The sequence below is a fragment of the Acanthopagrus latus genome, chromosome 6, assembly GCF_904848185.1.
Source record: "Acanthopagrus latus isolate v.2019 chromosome 6, fAcaLat1.1, whole genome shotgun sequence".
NCBI classification, from domain to species: Eukaryota; Metazoa; Chordata; class Actinopteri; order Spariformes; family Sparidae; genus Acanthopagrus; species Acanthopagrus latus.
This window is the reverse complement of record NC_051044.1, coordinates 16,405,919-16,428,210: the sequence shown is the minus strand read 5'-3', so window position 1 is coordinate 16,428,210 and position 22,292 is coordinate 16,405,919. Positions and strand designations below refer to the sequence as shown.

General features: G+C 40.8%; 3 protein-coding genes across 12 annotated transcripts in view; 1 reads left to right on the top strand and 2 right to left on the bottom strand.

The window, feature by feature from the left end:
- Positions 1-11,323, bottom strand: part of LOC119021561 (voltage-dependent calcium channel subunit alpha-2/delta-3-like) — a 37,601-nt gene extending 26,278 nt beyond the window's left edge. For all 4 annotated transcript variants that reach the window (XR_005075644.1, XM_037101915.1, XM_037101916.1 and 1 more), the window contains exons 1-6: positions 10,684-11,323; positions 8,945-9,196; positions 7,394-7,475; positions 4,792-5,004; positions 3,196-3,312; positions 957-1,016 (exon numbers count right to left, since the gene is read on the bottom strand). Coding sequence is in view for 3 of the 4 variants with exons in the window: in XM_037101915.1 (XP_036957810.1) it covers positions 957-1,016; positions 3,196-3,312; positions 4,792-5,004; positions 7,394-7,475; positions 8,945-9,069 (597 nt within the window). In the remaining variant the exon portion in view is untranslated. The remainder of the gene's footprint in view (positions 1-956; positions 1,017-3,195; positions 3,313-4,791; positions 5,005-7,393; positions 7,476-8,944; positions 9,197-10,683) is intronic.
- A 3,113-nt stretch (positions 11,324-14,436) lies between these two features.
- On the top strand, positions 14,437-18,911 carry LOC119021041 (parapinopsin-like). The gene is made up of 4 exons (XM_037100965.1): positions 14,437-15,223; positions 15,473-15,801; positions 17,193-17,435; positions 18,456-18,911. The coding sequence occupies exons 1-4, from the start codon at positions 14,893-14,895 to the stop codon at positions 18,567-18,569; spliced, it is 1,017 nt and encodes a 338-aa protein (XP_036956860.1). The 5' UTR covers positions 14,437-14,892; the 3' UTR covers positions 18,570-18,911.
- The window catches only part of cacna1da (calcium channel, voltage-dependent, L type, alpha 1D subunit, a), a 73,553-nt gene continuing 70,170 nt past the window's right edge, over positions 18,910-22,292 (bottom strand). For 6 of the 7 annotated variants that reach the window (XM_037100957.1, XM_037100959.1, XM_037100958.1 and 3 more), the window contains one exon: positions 18,910-22,201. In XM_037100957.1, the coding sequence (XP_036956852.1) occupies positions 21,896-22,201 (306 nt within the window). In that variant the 3' untranslated portion in view covers positions 18,910-21,895. The remainder of the gene's footprint in view (positions 22,202-22,292) is intronic. The other variant, XM_037100961.1, reaches the window with a different exon arrangement.

The following is a 22,292-nucleotide window of genomic DNA, read 5'->3' as shown; positions in this document are numbered from 1 at the left end:
TTATTATTCGCACGACATATGTCTTGTTCTTGCCTTTAAAAGGACCAGTCCGCCCCGTCTTGTTATGGCCGTGTGAACAGCAAGAGAGAGCGGGCGGGGAACAAGGTGGCTGAAATGTATTCACATGATGTAAATGCTTCTATTAACTGTAAAGTGCCGCCGTTATTTCAGTGTTTTGTTGCTCGACTGGGTTTTCCAATCTCGAGCCATGAAAGTGAAACAATGCGCCGCGCAAAAGAGTTTCATTTATCTTTGTCCACTGGAGAGAGAGAGAGAGAGAGAGAGAGAGAGAGAGAGAGAGAGAGAGAGAGAGAGAAATGCTGCATTCCCTCTGCAGACTCTGAGGAGGGCTCGGTGGAAATCCGCAATGAGAGAGCCGCTAAATAATGTCCTGCACGGAGTGAGAGCAGCGAGCATATCCTGTGAAATATAATTAAAAGTAGAAGCACTGCAGGCCGACTTCTGTCTCCCGTCTGTCCCTCTGCTCCAACCCGTACGACCACACGGTCACCCAATACTAAACTGTTCATACGTACATACACACGTTCAACCTTTACAGCCTGCAGCAGCGTTTTGATTCTGCATGCAACACTGGCTGTATGTTACTCTGTAGTGTAGTGTAGTGTAGTGTAGTAGTGCACTGCAGCAGCTGCACAGAGCTGCGTGTGAGCCATGATTACACTTAAAAAAAAACAGCATGCATCGCTTTATCGATGACGCATTAAGTATCAGCAGGCTGGCAGGACGTCAGTGTGACCTGAATGACGGTGCCACGCTGCAATTACACACTTTTAGGGGCCTGTTGCCCTTCTCTCACCTTGCAGCCGCTCCTCCTCCTCCTCCTCCTCCACAGTCCAGCTAAAACTGATTCATCCAGCTCTCACACCATGACGCACCATATCTTACAATTATTACATTCCGCTTTTTCTTTTCTTTTCTTTTCCTTCAAACCTCACCTGCAGGTCGGGGTTCTCTTCGTGCTGATGGTGCGCTTCTTCCGCCGCCTCTACCAGCCGCTGAGAGCAGAACAAAAGTTGGTTAAGAAAATAACTATTACGCACAAAAAATAAATAAATAAATAAAAATAAAATAAAATAAAATAATCACCAAGTTCCTACATAACGTTAGTGCGTATTTACAGTAGGTAATTGTTCAAGTCCTCCACAAGTTCCCTGTTACCCTCTGCTGCTCTCTGTATTCGTCACCCTCTCTCTGTTTGCCATTTCCAAACCTCAACACACGTCATTTCTACTGCGGACGAACATGATCGAGCACCATTTCCAGGCTTTAGATTAATCTCTGGATGGAATCGATGTCCAGCTTCTTCTTCATCATTTTTATTTTTTTTTTTTAAAGAGAAAACTTAAGAACTGTCTCCCCCAATTTGACAATCCTTATACTATTTTAAAGGCCCCAAAATATATATGCATAAAATATAGGGCACTACACTGTGGAGCGCCGCTGCAAAAATGATTGATGGAGGCAGGTTAAAGCAGGATTTCACGCCGTGTACCAAAGCAGCGATAGCCTCTGTAATAATAACCGGCTCCTGTAAAAATGTGCTTGGCTCTGTGTTTCCGGGGGAAATGCCACCTAAACGTTCCGGTCTCCGTCTCGCAGGTAATTAACATCTGTCACATGTGTCAAAATAACTGCTGAGCGGTGGTGGACAGATTCAATCGACCTCACGGCGAGTTTTTCACGCCGTCAGCACTCCGCAAATAATAATTATAATAATAATAAAAACATAATAAAATGAATGTAACGTTTGATTCCCCCCGCCATAATGCCCCATCTTATAAAATGCACGCGCAGCGGTCACACAGCTCACCTTCAGGACTTTACTGAGGCCACAGCCTCGATTTCAAACTCAATTTGGAGCAGACGTGATGACGTCATTAGATTGGGATTAATCACACCTGTGATGGGACATGGTTAAATATGAGATGGTTTGTTTATGATTAAATAAATTCAAAAAACGAAACAAAACAAACAACACTTTGATGTCCCTGCATAAGTGTCATTTATTGGCTGAACTGTCGCGCACGTGCGATCGGGTAAGGGGGAGATAAACGTTATCATTTCCCAGCAGTCCCTGCGAGGTGCAGCATTAAAATGGTCGCAGGCTCCTCTGCTCTGAGGTCGCAGACAGGCTGCTACTATAATAAATTACACATGAGACAGTTTTCATGACAGACAACACTGATCACAGAGCTGATCTTTGAACGCTGCACAATATTCTGCTTCTCCTCCTGACTAACCAGGAAAATTAGGCCTTTAATGGAGTGGAGAGAGGGTTATACTTGAATTTTTTTTTTAAAAAGAAAAAACAAACAAACAAACAAACAAAACACTTCCTGAATATTTATTAAGGTTTTATTTGTAGCATTTGAGAAATAATGCAACACCAAACCCTCTACAATCTGAAAATAATATAATTATGTTCTTCTATTTAAATCTTAATCTGTTAGCAAACACAATAATTTTCACATTTACACGAAATCTCACATTAAAAGTAGAGTGATTGCAACAATTTTTGCATAGAACTGAACTTAAACTTTAATCTATTGTACCTCTGGACAATTTTAAAGCTGAGGTGAAACCCACTGAGTCGAGGCTGTCTGTGTGCAAAGGTTTTATCTGATCATGTTAGTGTGTTTTTCTGCTAGTTCACTCTTGTAACTCTGTGTTTCTGCCATTCTTGGTCAGGTTTCCTTTGTAAAAGAGATCTGTGAAGTCAAAATAAAAGCAAAATAATACAAAATTTTTTTTGCAAACTCAAAAAAACGTTACATTCTTTTTTATTTAATATCCCAGCATTCGTTGATTCTCAGGGGCTGTATGCCTGCAGTCTTCTGATCCAAATAATACAATAAATGAATTAGATCCAGTGCTGTCGGTCTGTTTTGATCAGATGTCTGATAATATGACTGTCCATCATAATTAAGCCAATCACTGGTGCCTGATAACCAGATGGGTTGGAGGCTCAAAGGAGGCTGTTTCCTCTGGGCAGTGTGCCAAACAGCACACCATGAAATACTGAAAACACAAGTTGTGTGCTATGAGTGCATTTTAAAACCCTAAAACATCCTCCCTTTAGCTGAAATAAATAAAATATTATTTCCCTTTCTGCCTCAAATAGATCAAAATGACTGAGTGAATAAATTCAGAATAAAAGGCTGTTTTCAAACCTACCCTGGTAGCCTCTGCTTTTTTCCGGAAGACTTCCTCCATCTTCACCGCAAGGTTTTTCACCAGTTTCACGCCATCAATTTCTTCCACTCTGACTGACTTTTCAAATTCTTTATATTTCTGAAAACAAACAGAAGTTTACAGAGGGAAAACCGTAAATCACACAACACTGACTGTAGGAGAAAACGCAGTGCACACCAATGGAGCTCCTGCAGCTGATAAACCCATTAAAACATTAAGATAATCATCTTCTTCTATGTGCATGTGAGTTCTGCAACGTTTTAGAGCACTACAGTTCCTCTGCGTCCCACCCTGGAGAGGTGGGGAATTGTTAAACAAGGCTTATAAGCCGTCAACATGTTGGCTGACAAGCTGCATGCAGCCCAGACTCAGATGAACGCTTGATAAAACCCCTCGCTGCAACGCAGAATGATTGATAGTCTTTATCCTGTCTCAGTCATTGGCTGCACATGCTGCCTCTTCCTCTCCGATTGGCTGGAGATGGCCATGTTGGGTGGCCGGTGGGGAGGGGCGGGGCTGGATCTGAAGGCTATGCATGGTAAGAGGGTAATTGAAATGGAGTCAAAGCACAGGAGAAAGATAATAACGTGTCAAGCTCGGGTGATTCTGGGTAATGAACTACACCTCACATAATGCTGATGCTGCTGGATGCACCGGACCTCCAGTGGTACAGAACAAAGCCCGCCACAGCTCGGAGGAATATAACATTACATAATCCCACACCTGACTCGCACGCATGCACACACACACACACACACACACACACACCTGTCAAATAAAAACAAAAAACCTGATCCTCTCACGCTGTCCAGTCGGCCACATCACACACACTTCCAATAACCTTATCTAAAAATAAACAAGAGCCGCGCAGGGCTCGTAGCACACATTCAAACATATTACGCATTGTGCGGACACAAAAACACACACACTCCAGTACATGAGGCGACAAATTACCTACTGAAAGGAAGAGTGTGGGCTCGCAGTGGAGCAGAACAGTTCATTTCACGCCTGTCCTCCTCGCCTCAGCACCCCGTGTCCCCCAGTCCCCCCCCCCCACCCCCCCACTCCTCCTCCCTCCCACTCCTCAAGTCATCATGAGGAAGTAAAGCCCCATCCATCAAAGGCACTGATCATGATTATTGATTAGAGTAATGACCAGTGCAGGAGTGAGGCCTGACTGCCGGGAGCCCATAGAGCACCGGGCCCCCCCCCCCCCCCCTTTTTTTTTTCAGAAATCTTAGTAAAATCGGGTAATTCACCATAAAAGCATCTAATGATCAGCCTTAATGACCAGCCCCTAACGACCCGTCAGTTCCCTCACGGCTCACTGCTTTGTGCTGACTGGCTCGGGCGCAGCTCTCTCCAGACATGCCTCCATGAACAGGAACATGAGCAAAGTGCTTACATGCACACAAAAACAGAATAGGAACAAATCTGCGGGGCATACTGTGAAAAATTCTTTTTTTTTTTTTTTTTTTACTTTTGCACAGAGACAAAATGCACACATGGCAACAAATGGAAGGCTTCAGCTTCCACCACACGTTTGAAGTTATGTGTGTTACATTAAAGAAGTGTCACCTCGGTGCAGGCAGGCCCCGGAGCCTGGAGGCGCCTCTTGATTGCAGTTTGAACGCTTTCCCCATGTTTGCGTGGACTTCTGGCTCCTCCGCTTTCCTCCCACAGACACGCAGCCGTAGTTTTAGGATTGAGCCTGCTATTGACCTTGATTGGAGTGCTGGTCTCAGAACTGGAGTTGGTCCCTGGACGCGGTGCTGTGATAGCCCACAGCTCCTAGAACAGTGAACATGGGTCAAACGCAGAGGATTCACAAGAATGACGGAGGTTTCAGGTAATGAATAAAGAGTACCTGCAGTTACCTGGTCTGAACAGTATTTGTATTGTGTATGAGTAAGATGGATGCCACATTAACTATGTGACCAGCAATATAGAAACTGTCCACTATAGTGCAGTCCAGTAACAGTATTACTCAGTGGTCAGGGAAGTGTTGATTGTTGTGTTCCTGACTTAAAATGCATCATTAAAAGGTGCCTAGAACAGTATATACGTATAAATGTGACTAACACACAGTGTTTATAACACCATTCAGTACATTGCTGCTAAATTTAACACCACACGAGGAACTGAGTCACTGTGCAAACAGCTGAAACTTAAAACTGAAACCCAAAAGAGAAAGAAAACTAAAACCTGACATTTTCGCCTGTGTCATTCACACTGGGGACGATGAGGATGTATCCCAACACTGCGTGACGTGGACAGTTTTCTCCCCCATTACTTAGTAAAGTCATATTTCACTGTACAGTACACTATAAAATGTTGCTGTTTATTTATTTTATAATCTAATCAACATACTGTCAAAGCAGAATATGATTAGTGATGTGGATTGATTAGCTAGCTAGACAAGCCTTAAATTTGCAAACATAAATCATTACATCCCCTCCTAAAATCATTTGTTGAACACCGTTTCAAAATGCTATTTCATCTGAGCCCACCACTTTCTAACACAAAGCGAAGCCCTCGCAATTTAGGTTTATATTTGCTGCAAGGTGACTGTTTTTATGGTGTGTTCTTCAAAACCTCATTTAAGACCAAACAAAGACAGGCATGATGTTCAAGCCTGAGGTACAAAAAGTTGTTTTTAGTGCTGAGTAGACAATGAAGAGACCCGAGGCACCACAGTCCATCATCTTAAGGAGACATTATTTACTCTGGCTGCAAACTAAGTTCTGATAACCTGCTACTGTAGATAGATAGGTATGCAAGGATATAACCCTTCATCTGGGTTTAATGCACCGATCTTTTCATGGCTCCATTGTTACACAGACTCACAGAACTTAATACATAATAGAATTCTACTGCAAATCCCCTTCAAACTTTTGAATTATGGGTGTAATTATGTGCAACTTTTCCAGATCGTTTAACTCCTTTTTGATGTAATGATGCAGCAATACAAACATGTTTTTGAGTATTTTTTAAAGCCGTTGGGGGTGTCATATTACATATATGGGTGTCTGTTTTTGTATGTTGTAAGCATGTAAACTCTCGTGTCAACTGATCTCTTGGTATTTTATTAGTTTGTACGTGTTCTACCTGGTATGTCGTCATGTGGGTCATGTGAATGCCCCTATTTTGGCTGTTGTTACTGTATAAGTGGGGCCTCATTGTGTTTCTTTTGTTGTTTCGAGCCCTTATGAAGACCTAATGGTCGAAACACGCTATCTCTTTAATTGATTGCCCTTTAAATGACTAGCCACTGAGGTTTTTTAAATATGTTTTTTTTTCCTGTGTTACACAGAGCAAACAGCCATCTCCCTCTTCTGTCAACATGATCTAAGTAACAAATACATGCTGTCTGTAAAAGTGTCCCAGTGAGCGAAGCATCTTTTTTCTAAATGTAGAGCTTCTCAAATGTAACAATAATTCTGCAAGATGACTTGTGCAGTTTGCGTCCACTTTTTTAATCATTTAGCTTGTCTTTCTTTTTTACTAAATGAAAGGCTAAAAGCAGGGTGGATTTCTTCTTTAGGATTAAATGCCTCTTAAAATGCCAAGACATGAATGTGACTGTCCACGCGTCTATATGAACACATTAAACATGAGATTTAAAACACATTACAAGCATGCCAGCAGACAGTTCGCCATCCATCCACCTGACACCTTTGCCTTTATATAGTCAGAAAGTAAAATCCACAGCGCTGTGTCATCGTTCACTCCCTGCTGATTTCACCTGTTCGTCATATCATAACCCCCCCTCCCCCCGCCTGCCCGCTATCGAACCCCACCACGCTGTAATTCAATTTGTCTCCTTGTCGCGCTCATATCCAGAGGTTGAAACTCTTGACTCCAGAGAGTTAACTGAAGAGATGAGATGGGAGAGGAATCAGAGCCGTGGTTAATGGGCCGTGTCGAGTACAAACACACATGCACACACGCAGCTCTCGCCAGCACACACGCACACACGCAGAACCCCGTCTGTGCCAAACACACCTGAGTCTCCTCTAAAATAACGCACCAGCATTCAGCTGAGACACCAAAATGTCTCTGCAGCCATTAGAAAGGGAATACGGCATTACAGTGTACAATGTGTGTAACTACATGACCATCAGACAAAAGGGGGGGGATGCATCTAGGTTCACACAAGACTGGGAAATAGGAAGAATACCTTCTGCAGTAGTTGGGATCCAGAATATTTTGCAGAGATGGATTTGATTTCACCACCGAATGCAGAGGCCCAGAGCTTCACGCTGGAACACAAAGAAGGACATTTCTCAGAAAAGAAAATACATAAAAGGGTGGGCTTGTTTTAAACAAATGAAAATTAACTCAAGTGAATTAAGAACCTGTTTTAAACTATTTCTAACAAATGATGTGTGCTTAACTATGAGGTTTAAATCTCACCCTCTCCTCAGTGAGCACTCTGTGTCCTCTCCTCACCTCCTTCCATCTCACCTCTGCTGTCATTTAATTTTTAAGGCTTTATTTCTGACACGATCAGTCAAGAGATAATCGTCCAGGCCCCGCCGACCCCGACCTTCACTCTCCTGACAGATGATTGCTTGCGATTTTGATGATCTATACTGTAGTTACTGGAGCTTCTCCTATTAAACTGTAAATGAATCTGACTCAGCGTGGCAGAGAAAAACTGGACCTGAACTGTAGGAAAAAGTTGAATGTGAGGAGACACAGAAGCTGGAATGTGGCCGGTTCTAAGGATTCAGGAAAACTACATTTGTGCAGGAATCATTTCATTTCTACTGATCTCATCCTATTTTCTACTGGTTTGTTACATCTGATGGATTTGTGAAGTAATATTGTGATTTATAAACTAAACAGGCCATTAAATGAACTTACAAGAAACAGTCTTGTTTTAAAGGAGCACAAAAAAACCTTTTGACACCTGAACTTGAACTTTATGTTGATTTTAGAAGAGATGTTTTTCTGCCACGAGTGTTCGGAATCTGCACTTACATCTTGTACTTTTTATTTTGGAATTTCCATAATTGACCTGCTGCAGAAGCAATCTGCCTGAAAAGAAAAACATGATTTATGTGATCCGCTTGCTGCTGTTTTATGTAAAGAATTGGTATGTTATAAAACATAATTTTATCAATTTGAATTAAATGTAATGATAAGAAAAGTTTGAGATAAAAGGTTTAAATGTGTACCCCTCTATGAGTCTATGAGATAAGAATATTTCTGTCTTGTTTTTAGCAGAATTACTCAACGGATAGTAGTAACACTTATCGTTTCTGACTTATTCTTGTTCTGATTTATTATTGTCAATTTTCTGATTGTATTTAATGCACCTGAAAAGCAAGAATTTGGATGTAGTCTGCATACTATTTTAACATTTGTTCCATCTTCATGATTTAAAGAAAGGAAAAAAATCTTGTTGCTTAATCACTAGAATTCCATCTGTGATTGCTTGCTTCCTCCCTCAATAATAGTCATATCACTTTCCACCGATAAGCGATGAGTTAAAGCTAATAAAACTGTAATATGACCTGTGAGGTTGAATTAAACTGCACATGGTGTTCAACTTAACCAAGACAAGAGTCAGATGCATCAAAAAACATCTCCCTCCAAAACAAACAAACAAACAAACAAAACCCTAACAATGTCCATTTAAAAATTCCGCCCCTCTGTATCACTGCCTGTGACAGATCAACATATTACCAAAAGGGAAAAAGTTGCAGAGCTGCCGCTCACTCACACTGACAGAGGGATCCCTGGCTGAGACCCCGTCACCTCCACCACATTCAGGCCGGCGAGGGTCCAGAGCAGCAGGAGGCTGGTGCTGCACACGTGCGAGAACAGGATCCTCCAGTCCCCCAACATCTTCAGCTCCGCTTATAAAACATATATCTGTACAGTAGAAATCCAGTCCCGGGCAGGCAGCAGCGTGCAGGACTGCTGGACCCCGGTGCACCGTTCTCCAGCCGCGGCACTGCCAGCACGTAGCTTACTGTATTTGATAGTAGGGAGAGTGAGAGAGAGACATGCAGACAGACAGGGGGAGAGAGAGAGAGAGAGAGAGAGAGAGAGAGAGAGAGAGAGAGAGAGTAAGATGTGTGTGTGTGTGTGTGTGTGTGTGTGTGTGTGTGTGTGTGTGTGAGAGAGAGAGAGAGAGAGAGAGAGAGAGAGAGAGAGAGAGAGAGAGAGAGAGAGAGAGCCTCCATCCTCCGCTCCGTCTCTGAAGAGGGAAAACCCCTCAGTCGCTTCTTCTCTCTCTGCTGCAGCAATCATGAAGCTTTTTTTTTTTTCATTATTATTATTCCTGGAAACGGGCCGTCAGCTTTCCCCACAAAGCTTTAATTAAAAGCTCGAAGTCGGCATGAAAACGACTCCTGGAGACGAAGGAGGTTTTCTTTTCTTTTAATTCAGCCTATAGGAGCAGCACGGGCAGGTGTATCGCCCACACAGCTGAAGAGAACAATGTAATTTGAAGAAAAAAAAAATGCTGAAAATTCACATAGTGAACTGTGTCACGCGCTCCTCTAACGTCGACTGCTCTAAAAGTTGTTAAATTTAACGCTGACGCTGCATTATTCTGTGCACGCTTCACGGTTTTTGTGCTGTGTGCGCCGACCTCCAGGCTACACACGCAAAAAATATCTGGAGTGATTTTACCATGACTGAAATGTGACCACGTCCTGCACAGTAATATCATTTTGTATCATAGAGGGTAAGATAAGAAGCAGAGGGTGAAGCGGGATTCATGACTTCCTTAAAATGGCTCTGTGGGCGTTAATGAGACTGCAGATATTTGATGAAGGCTTCCGCACTGCCGGCAGCACAATACAACAAAAACACACAGTTAGTCACTGGAGTCCTTTGTGTTTGAGAGTTCAGAGGATGAAGCTACTACAGATCGACTCAAATGAGAGCGACACATGTCAACGAGTCAGTCTTTTTTAATTTTTTTTTTTTTTTTTTAAACTCCAAATCTGTTAAATTTGCGCATTCGTCTATGATTGGCTGAACAATTCATCACTTTGTCAATGACGTCATGTCGCTCTCCCGCAACTTTTCTACGTGGGTCCCTGAGAGTATTTCTTACATGGGAGCCCGATTCTGACAGTTGTTGAAATATATAGATAAAAATTCAAATGTGAAGTGGAAACTACGAGATAAAAAGGCATAATCGTGAGATAAGAATTTAAAAAAAAAAGATAAATTGTTGAAATGATGTGATTATGAGATTAAAACGTCAACAAAGAAAATTAAACGTGGAAATTATTAGATAAGAAGTCACATTTATGAGTTAAAAAGTAAAAAAGTAGATTAAAAAAAGTAGAAGATAAAACATTAATATTTTGAGATAAACAGTCGAGATTACGACGTGAATGTTGACCATTTAACAATTGTAACATTTTGTCCTATAATTTCATGTTTTTCTTTTCTTTTTATTCTTCTCCTTTTATTTAATTCTTCCTGAACTGTCTTCCATACCCTCACGCTCTGAGCTGAAGTGAACAAACGGATGAGAAGAATAAACTCTCCGCTCATGAAGACAAAGTCTGCCGCTGACTATAAAACGTGAGCGGCGCGACCGTCCACTCCAGACTGCTGATTAGGAGGCGATAATGTTGTCAAGGCAGCGGGCGGGCTGATGCGCCACCCCTTCACCCCTCCACCTCCTCCACCTCCACAGCAACCGTGTTTCGACTTGAGGCTTTTATTAGTTTAGTAATTGCATCGTACATCAAAGTTGTGAGGAGCCTGTACTGTCTGGGACGTGCCGATAAGCTGCCTGCGTGTCGGCTGACGGACAATATCATCCGGTCTCCCCTCTCAGCGCGCCGCCTCCCTCGACGCTTTAATTAACTATCGACGGCGAATAAAACACCGAGGAAAGTCCTCCACCTCCATCCTGCTGAAGTATCCTTGAGCAAGGGATGTATTACCTGCTTCCGGGTCGCTGCACCAGCCAGACTCACCGTTACGCACGAGGATACGACCCACACACTTCATCGTTTGATTGGATCTCTCCAACAGTGTCGCGACCTCCACCCACACAGTGCAGCAGGTCAAGTAAACACAGCAGGGAGCACACTTCTAGTACAATAGTGGGAGGTGGTGTGTCTTTGTTTCCCTCCAAGATGTATAACTGTACTTAATTTTGTATCTGAGTGTTTTTTTTTTCCTCATAAAAACTTCTAAAGTTTCTTGCAGTTCTTCAAAATCTTAAAATCTATGAACAAGCAAATATTTAAAAGGTAACTCCACCAGTTTGTACACATTAAATGTGCTTAAAGGTCTCAGGGGTACTATTGCATGTCTAAATAATCTATAATGTGATAAATTGCCTCCAGTGATGTCACTCAGTGGTTAAATTGTGGTAATGTAGGCACTTTGTGGTGAAAAGCAGTCTACTTGGCTTGCACTGCACTCGGACAGTTCAAAACAATTGGTCATGATCGGCACAGCAGAACCAGAGATATCACCTGTATATTCCACACAGTCACTCTTCTTTATACAAACCTGAGGCCTACATTACCCACAGTGCAAGTTAGCCATTGAGTGACATCGCTGGACGCACTTCATCGGATTATGTACATGCAGTATAATCAGCGGTCTTTATACCACTTTTTTCATAAACGCATTGGAGCTCTCCAAGACCTGAAGATGCACTTTAATGTGTAAATTGGTGGAGTTACCCTTTAATATTTCAAACGTTTAACTAGTGGATAGTGGAACTAGTGGATCCATAGAGTGTGCTCTCAGTGTGTGGGTGCTGCAGGCTTCAAGTGTAAATTTCATACAGGAGCAGGATTGGCTTCCCAGATTGTTGTGATATCACAAAATGCTCCTCATACACACACGTCTTAAATTGTGTCTGAGCCCAGAGAAACTTAACATGTAATCAGGTGAAATAAAGGAAGGCCTCATATATCCTTAACCAGACCTCACAGGTGCTCTCCATGGTGCTGAATTTAGTCCACAGCATCTGTTTCTCAACCTAATCCCTGGAATAAATGTTGGCAGTGTATGTTTCTGCAAACAGATATGGTTGACAGATAGGTTAAAAGTTAGCACTAACCCTGACCACTACTACATACAGATGTGAACATGTGAGTGGTTTGCAGAAAACATTAATGCTCGATATTTCATCCTGGCGACTGGACTGGATCTGATGACATGCCAGCTCAGTAGCTGTTATCATTTAACCCATTGCACTCTGAGGAGACCCTGTCCCTGTTGGCTCAGTGTAAATTAATGTTTCACCTCATAAACAATAGTTTGATGAAACAATTCGAATTAAAGTTCCACTTGCTTGCATTTTGTAGAGCTTTACCACTGGAAAAAAAGATTCTTAAAATAAGGAAACATCTTAAATCTGCACCAAAAGTTAGCTAGTGGAGCATTGTTTGGATAGTTAGGTCAAAACAATAGATACTGTTCAGACAGCTGAAAAATTACAGTGGGTCATGTTCAGGTGAATGACCCTTTCTGTTCAAAAAGTCAAGTGTCATTTCAAATAAATCAAAGACGAGGGTTTTGTTCTATAATCGGAGCCAGACTGCTGTTGAGCCCTCAACCCAAACAGTTGTAATCTCTGTCTTGATTTGATTGGACATAACCCTCTTAGAAGGTTAAACAACGGGCACCTGTTGTCACGTTAAGTCTGGGAGCTTAACCTCACCTCCTGCCCTCGGCAGCAGGGAGTAAGTCTGTTTAAACCACCTGCAACAGTCAATTTACCCTCATCCAGTGAACTGTGACTGCAGAGAGATTATCTCACACCTTGGTGTGCCATGTGTTTGTTCAAAAGTCTTATTCATTACAAACCATTTCTTTTATCTAGAATTGTGTTCATAGTCTATAGTCTATAGCACGTTCATCGTCTTCAATTGTCTTGATGTTTTTTTAAATTTTTTTTTATGTTTCATCGGTTCAAATGACACAGTTTAATATAAAAAATCAACCAAGCTTCAAACATTCAAAGTGCACACATAAAACTGTCTCTTTCTGCTCGTGTGTGTCATTATCATGTGTGTTGCTCAGCATCAGTGTGAATCAGGGTTTGGTAACTTGTTTAGTAGAGCTCTATTAATAGCAGATCACACATCGCAGTGACCCTGACCCTGACAGCACGTTACACTGTGCACGTAAATACAAGCTTAACCAGTTACTTCACCATTATGGGATCGTACCTGTCTTAAACTGACATCTGACATCTTAATTTTGAAATCCCTAAATAGAAAGGGAAAGCTGTTTGCGCAGATTTGAGGTCAGATCTTATCTAATGTTTTCATTCGTAAACGTTGCAGAGAATGTATATCGTTTGAGTTGTAACACTGCAGGGGATAGACAAAACACCTCACAGCAAGTTCATACACTTGAAGTGTTCCATCTTCCATCAAATTTTATTGCATGAGTTTAGTGTCACATTTAATGAAAAGTCTTTATGCCATTATGTTGAGTCAGTTTATATATATATATATATATATATATATATATATATATATATATATATATATATATATATATATATATATATATATATATATATATATATATAAATGCATATTTACCAATAAACTTCATAGAACGCTGGAGGTGCAAGGTGACTCTGAAGAAACTGAACGCTTGTAATTTGGCCCAAAATAATAAATTGATACAGAAAGTATTCGAAAACTCCAGATTCACCTTCTCTACCCTTTAGGGGAGCTTCTACATAAATATAAAGTGTGTTATACATAAAAAGTAATGCATTTCAAATGAGCTGTTGTGTCTCCTGTAATAAATCACACATGTAGTTATTCAAATTATACACTGTCTCAACATGATAGAAAAAGCTTTGCATTAAATGTGACACTTTATGTTGGATGGAAAATTTACATGTAATTAAACACTTAAAGTCATTGTTTTTGAGTGAATGAAGTTTGGTGTTTTGCAGTGATTCACCAGGAGTCTTAATTTATCATGTAACATAAAAGTGTAAGTTGCCGCGTAAACAGTGACAATAACTGTACTGTTGCCACGTTGATGAGGGCTGAAGGGTGTATTATCAGGTGTACAAGCTGCATACGGTGTTTGGTGTATGTTTGCGCCATTTCAATCCCTGCTTGGTGACCAAACAAAACCATGATCAGCTTTAATAAGGTTTGTAGCTCTGTAAGCCCCAACAGACGATAAAAATGTCTAAAGATGCCTTTAAGCTGCACCAACAAAAAATCAAGGTGTCATTTACAGTCTGACCAACACACAAACTGTAGATTTACATGCCAAAATCACCTCCATCTGCAGAGAACCAGGAGGAGATCATCAGCCGTCATCAGTCTTTGCTGTAGTTACTTTAAGTTATGACACATCCTCTGAGTAGTTCTCAGAAGGCTAAACCAGCAGTCCCTCTATCCCTCTGGGAGGTAGGAGTGGTCACAGAGTTTGTTGTGTGTTTAACACTTGCTTAGTGGACTTATCCTGTGGAGAAGCACTGTGGAGTCATCCTGTTAAAGTGCATTTACAATCAAGCAAAAGGTGAGGGATCAAGGATCATCATTTGGAGGAATTATTCTTAGTCCTGCTCTGGAGGACTTATCCTTAGACCGGGGGCATATAATCTCAGCTGTCACACTTGGCTAGCTACATATTGATCGTCCAGAAGCTCCAGGACAAGAAAAAACGAACCTGAGCATTTTCCAAAGCTCTGCATCCATGCAGCCATCTGTTTTTTACTCAAATGCTTCCTCCTACCTGGGCCCCAGCGGGGAGCCCCCTCTGTCACGCACCGGCTTCATCATCCTCTCCATCATCATGGCCCTTTTCACCGGCCCGGCCATCATACTCAACGCCACAGTGATCATCGTGTCCCTCATGCACAAGCAGCTGAGGCAGCCGCTCAACTATGCTCTGGTGAACATGGCTGTGGCTGACCTGGGCACAGCCATGACCGGAGGGGTGCTGTCTGTGGTCAACAACGCCCAGGGGTACTTCTCCCTGGGAAGAACAGGCTGCGTGATGGAGGGCTTTGCAGTGTCCTTGTTTGGTGAGTGAAAAGAGGTGCACAGATTGGACTCAGTTGTTTGTTTTTTTAAACTGCTCATATTCAAATTGAATTATAGTACAACATGAATATCTTTTCATATGTAAAATGTGATGCTTCTCGTCCGTTTTCTTTTGCATTTTTTATTCCATTTCATGACAAACATTAATAGGAAACACATTTCCTCACTGTGTAGTCTGATATTCATTCACCTGTCTGAATAAGTGGACACTGACTCTGCACTCCCTGCAGGCATCACCTCTCTGTGCACGGTTGCTCTGATCGCAGTGGAAAGGATGTTTGTTATATGTAAGCCACTGGGCCAGATGACCTTCCAAAAGCACCACGCCTTGGGAGGTATCACCTTATCCTGGTTGTGGTCCCTCACGTGGAACTTACCCCCCCTGTTTGGATGGGGCAGGTATGAGCTGGAGGGTGTAGGGACGTCCTGCGCACCGGACTGGCACAGCCGAGACCCTCATAACATCTCCTACATCCTGGCTTACTTTGCAGTGTGCTTTGCTGCTCCATTTGCCATCATCGTGGCGTCTTACACAAAGCTGATGTGGACGTTGCACCAGGTGAGCTTTCATCATACGCAGTGGTTGAAAGTATCACTGTAATAATACTACTGGGGCACTTTTTTTTGCACACTAAATTGTTTGTTTGTTAAGTTTATAAGATACGGTGTATTGTTACAGATTACCTGTGTCTAAAAAAAAAGCACTGTTGCCCCTGACACTGGGGCCAAGCAAGAAGTGCAAACGGACAAAGGTGCAAAAAGTACAAAATTAAGATGAGAAATTTAACATGTAATAACTAAATTAAATCCTAATATAACATAAGAAACAAGGTAACAAAGCTGCAACTGGACCGTGTGACAGAATGTTAAATGAATCGTAATCATTCAGATTTGACCACCCAATCGCCAGAATAAATGTATAAATATGTTTTGGCAAAAACTTCAGATAAGTCAAAATGTTATATTTCCTCATGTTGCAACTTTACGTTATAGTCGGTTCAGTTTATATTTTTTTCTCTTGTCTCAACGGTGTGCTGATGCTTTGTTAGGGTTTAGGTGCAAACCCCACTCGGTTAGGGTTAGGAGAACATCGTATTAAACTATCTGATTTAACATGGCTGTGCAGAAATCTTCTTAGATAACCTGGTTTGGTCGCCACAAACACAGCCTCAGACAGCTTAAGATTCGGCTTAAAGAAACATGAACTGCCATCATTTTATTCTGGCAAACTGGCTGATTAAGAGAACTATAAAAGCACAAAAGTATGTGATATGTGAACAAAAGATCAGAACCAGAACCTCATGACTAAAACCACCCAACTCGATGTTTAATATCAACCCCACATTGGGCATCTACAACAGTAAAATGCTGCTCACTTGATGCATCATTAAATTTAGTGATATACACACAGTACTTTTCTTTTTCTTTTTAGACTTTAAGCACATTTCAGTGATATTTCTTGATCTCTTCCTCAGTAGGATTATGGATACAGGGTTCTATCAGTTTGTTTTTACATCAGTGTATGTATTTTCAGTGTACAGATGCTCAGTTTTTAGCAAAATTGCAACTTTCCCATTTTACACACTCTGTATGCAGGGGGCCAGAGACAAAAGTGAGATTAAGGGCCATGCCAGTTTAGACCTGACACTTTGCAATCCTCTACTGTCTCTGGTGAAAGTACTTTTTCAAATTTTTGCACCGTTCTCTTGGTGTAAGCCACTGCTGATAACTAAATACATATCCTGTTACAGATCACCCTTAATTTGTTGTTTGATGTTGCATGCAGTTTTTTAAAGTCTGTATTGTTGTTTGTTTACACGGGCTCCCTTGTAAAAGAGATTTTGAATCTCAATAGGATTATTTCTGGTTATATAAAGTTCAAGTTAGAAAAAAAAAATATGACAGAAGGAGACCTATTAACCTCGCAACTATTTATATTCTGTGCTCCAGGTGTCAAGGATGGCCTGCTTGGAAGGTGGTGCAGTAGCTAAAGGTGAGATGAAGGTGGCGTCCATGGTGGTCCTGATGGTCCTGACTTTCATGATCAGTTGGATGCCTTATGCCAGCCTGGCCATGTTGGTGGTCTATGACCCAAATGTGGAGATTCACCCGCTGGTGGGCACGGTGCCAGTTTACCTGGCCAAGAGCAGCACTGTGTACAACCCCATCATCTACATCTACCTCAACAAACAGGTACTGTGACACCACAACTCAGTCAGATGAGATAAAATCACTGTAGAGGCTCAGCTTGGTGAGTCTCAGCTTTGAAATACTGTGCTGCTTTGGGAGGTTGGCACCATCTTGTGGTAATGAAAGATGTTTTAGAACAGATAAAGTGTGTACAGGAATGTGGGTAACTAGAACTGTTATAACTGGGGTAAACTAACCAAACTAACAACATTTAAATGTAGGAATAAATCTTGGTGTCTTCTTTTATATATCAAAAATTTGTATTCACATTTTTCACAAATGAAAAACAAAAAGATAAAGTATATTCCGAACAAGTCAGAGTCCCATGAACACTTAACTTTAACTGCCTAAGCATTTAAGCACTATATAATTTAAACACTCAGGAATTTGTAACACTATAATGTCATTTTGAGCAGCTAAAATGACATTTATGGGTCATATGTCAACATTAACTAAATTATTTACCACAAATGTAGTTGTAAGCAGTTATAAGGGCATGTTGTTATTAATGAACAGTATTTGTCAACAATTACAAGTTCTCCTATAAAGACATATACAAATTTCTGCTCAGAATGACATTAAAGTGTGTTATAAATCATATATTAAATGTTTGTAATATGCTTATAAATGCTAAATAAAGGATGCTGAAGAAAATCACTAAGTTATTGTTCTTAATCAGCAATTTCTAAAGGCACTTTATAACAACCCTCATCAATAAATTGTATTTTTAAAGTCAATTAGAATTTCATGACTATTTTTTTCCACTGTTGACAATAAAATGCTTTATAACCCATTCATCAAGCAAGTGCTGTGGTAAAGTTGGAACAGATATTTATAAACATTCAAAACTTTATAATATATGTATTAAAAAGCATTTGTTCCTTAACAGTGAAAATACTATAAAATTACTATTTATTTTTGATGCCAGCTGAGAATGATGTCTGAGTGTTTGTTGATACATCAAAAGCAGCACTTTGTGTTGTCTGAATGTTTTACGCTCCGGCTCATTGTGTTTTTCTACAGTTCCGCAAATACGCAGTGCCTTTCCTGCTGTGTGGGAGAGAGCCCCTGCTGGACGACGAAGAATCAGACATGGTGACGACCACGGAGGCATCAAACAAAGTGATGCCTTCCTGAAATGTAGACACCCACCCACACACACACACACACACACACACACACACACAGAGCTTATCTTAGCATTTTCTTTGTCAGGACCAGGCAAAATGTCCTCACAAGTAAAATTGTCCTCACAAGAAAGGTGGGATGTCAAGGGTGGGTCCACACAAGCATAGCAATACAAACATACACAAACACGCACACACACACACCTGCAACAATCCATTAAAAAGCTTTTTGCCTGATGATTTAGTTTGCGCGTTTTTGTCGCCATCCGTGAAACTATGACTGCAATGTTTACATGTTTGTGAGATGTTTAAATGTTGTGGGTGGAAACAGAATGCAAATGAATGCGAACAGTAATTCAGCATAAGTTTATTCAATGATGATCAATAGAAAATAAAATATCAGTATCGATTCAAATAAAGTCAAGGCCAAAATAAAATGAAAAATACAAAAAAATGTATTGATACAAAACCTAGAAGGTTATAGTAAAGCATTTGCTACTAAGAGAAATGATGTTTACTGAATAAAAACATTAAGGAGCAAATATCAAGACTTTCAAGTAGAGAACATTACCATGGGTCTTTCCATACCTTTGTACATATTTTACATTATCTTCTATTTTAATACAGCTTTCAGAACATTAATATTTGTAATAGTAATTAGAATCATAACAATATGAAGAAAAACTAATAGAAACGTTCAAATCAATAAGTGTTTCTCTGTAAACTGGTAACTTTAATGTGTCATTTTTTTTTCTCCCTACCCGCAAACAGAGAAACAGTGCACCTTGAAAATATTTTATTAATACTCTTTCATTCCCAGCATTGTAAGGTGAGGTGTAAATGACAAATATAGATTCCACTAAACCATACACACAGTCACAAAAAGTACAAAATTGTCTCACCTTAATACACAAATCTGTTTAGAAAAAGGAGAAACAAAAGCACTATACAGTTACTTGTGCAAAGACAAACAGCTATGTGCTAATATTTAAATACCATTGGTATAGACTGAACCAAATCTTTATTTTTCTTTTCTCAGGAATCCCTGACATGAGGTAAAAGTAAGTTCTTTTTCATCTTTAGTTTAACACAACTTTTAAAAGTGTTTTACAAAATAATGCATATCTTCAGTTCATCAGTACTGTAATTGCTACGAATAGTACAATGTGCCTGTTATGTGCATTGGTCCTTTTATATGACAGTCATCAACAAAAGGACTAGAACACATTATTATTATTTTTTTTAATACTCACAAACAATTCAAAGAGCCCTTTCAATGTGCACACAAAATGGAAAACCTACATTTTCATGACAGTATTCGGTTGAATTAGAGTACAGGACGCACTCGCCTACAAATCAAACACTCATGAACAACAGATCACATTAACCCTAAATATGCTCGGTGCTAATTCTCCATGGTAACGCCTGAAAAAGCCCACCGCAGTTTATTTAATCCAGTGTCCGTGCTTGATAATTGATCAAAAGATATTTTGTTGTTCAGACCTTTGGGCTTCACTTGCTTCTTTTTATGCATCCATTGGTTTTTCCCTCCTCATCTCATTAATAAATATGATTAAGGGGAAAACACACAACGTCCAGGTACAATCCTACCTAATCCCTCTCAAAGACTCCACCGCGGGACACTGTGACAGACAGGTAAGTTGAGACAATGATATGTTGTCACCGTTGCCTAACGAGGTATACTGTATGCAGGAACCAGGCAGGCTGAGAGAGAAAGGGGCGGGGGGTTAGTATTGCTTAGCCTCTCTCCAGCATCCTGACACCAGGACACCCTCTGTTCTTTAAACCTACAACACATGTTGGACCGTTTCTGACCTTTGGATGTGTGCGTGTGTCTCCGGCCACCCGAGGCCTCACACACACACACACGCACTACATGAAGGCTGAGATGTGATTGCCAAGATTCAGTACAAAGGTTTAATGGAATTACACCATGATCAACGAAGTGTACATCATGGAAAACCCCAGCACAAGCTATGAGAAGTATGAATTTATCCCTGTTATCACCAGCTATCAGTTTTTCTTTCTTTCAGCAGCAAAAAGGCATTTCAGTAGGGGCTGACGAAACCTAGGTTTGACTCTGAAACCAACTAAAAAAGCAGCATTGTTAATGCACTATGCATTTTAAATTCTTGTGCATGCCCTGCACAAAATATGCAAACAAATGTGTTCATCACATCTGTATAAAATTTCAGCACTGGATCCTTGAGGCTCGCCTTCTAAAAATGCTCCTTTAAAGGGGGCTTTACCTTATGCAACTGGTGTTGGTAGAATGAAGTATCACATGTACCTCTATGCTAAGAAATCAAAGCCATTTGCATATCTTGTGCAGTAGTGTTGTCACACAAGCAGAACCTCTTAAAAATGCTGTTTTTATAGGCAAAATAAAGGGTGCATATTAGCAAAAAAATAAAAGGCAAATGAATATCAGAATCTTGTACCTAATAAAATAATGCAAGTCTGCTTTTATAGCATAACAGGAGTCACAAGGGTCCATATTGCTGATCTTTTAAATGATACATAATTACAAAATATAGAATATCTCTTTACAAAGTTTCTTTTTGTTATATAATACAATTTACAGCATATCAACTATGAAATATTAATCAGGCTATTCTAAAAGTTTAAAATAACCTGCCTGCTAGTGCATTTATCACAAATGCTTTTGTCGCTTCAAAAGAACATATCTCAAGTTGAAAGATGCTATAAGTAGGACAGCTAGTTCCTGCATAATCTGGTACAACTCTACAGGTGCTCTTCACTTTTTGACTCAGCTGTATCGATCATTTAATGGTCTGTTCAAACAACAAAGGGATCAAGTTAGACTAACGACTACGGGAGGAGATATGCCTTTCTATGCTTGCATTGAAATCTTGCATGATATGCCAAACCTTAATAAAGTGACCGAGGTAATGACATCGTACATCTGATTGTCATCACCCTTAGAGACCCGCCCGAGAGAGTATCTCACACCATTGCCACTTGGTCCATCTTTCACTGGCATCAATGTCCTCAACTCTGATTGGCTGCAGGCTGAACCTGTGTGTCACCTCCTCTGACAGGAGGGTCCAGTCAGTCTCTCTGTGCTCAGCAGCAGGAATGGTGTCTGGCTCTTCGCTGTGACCTCCTTTGCTGGCAGGTGGAGAACAATTAAATGAACGGGACTAATGTGTCTCTCGTCTATATGCCTTTTCTCTTCAATGTAAAAGGCACTTCTTTTGGTCAGAGCCAACAGATGCATTTCTTTTTTTTTTTTTTTATTTTCACGTATTTAGTCTGTCAAGGTTTCTAGTTTGCAGATTTCTCCAGCCACTGCTATAAAGTTGTGATGCAGATCATCTCATCTGCCAGGTCCTCCTCATAGGGAGCTCTCGGTTCTGTCTCTGGCTCCTCGTCGCTGTAGCTGGCTGCTGTGTCCTGCAGTTCATAATCCCTTGGAGTCAGAATGGGGAACACGTTGACCCCGTTGATGGCCGGGGCCATCCCTCCATTCAGCAGATGGCTGGCTGCGCTCTCCATCTCATCTATTGTCATCTCACACGCATCTGCTATCTCGTGCTTTGTGGCAGCGACGAACTTGGGGTCCTTGGCGTATCTCCCAAGTCCTTCTGATATCAAAACCTGCTCGACAGAGGAAATATGTGTTAGTTTATCTTGATTAACTTTTATGGGTTTCACTTTTCTGAGGCATTAATCTAAAAATGTGCCCGTG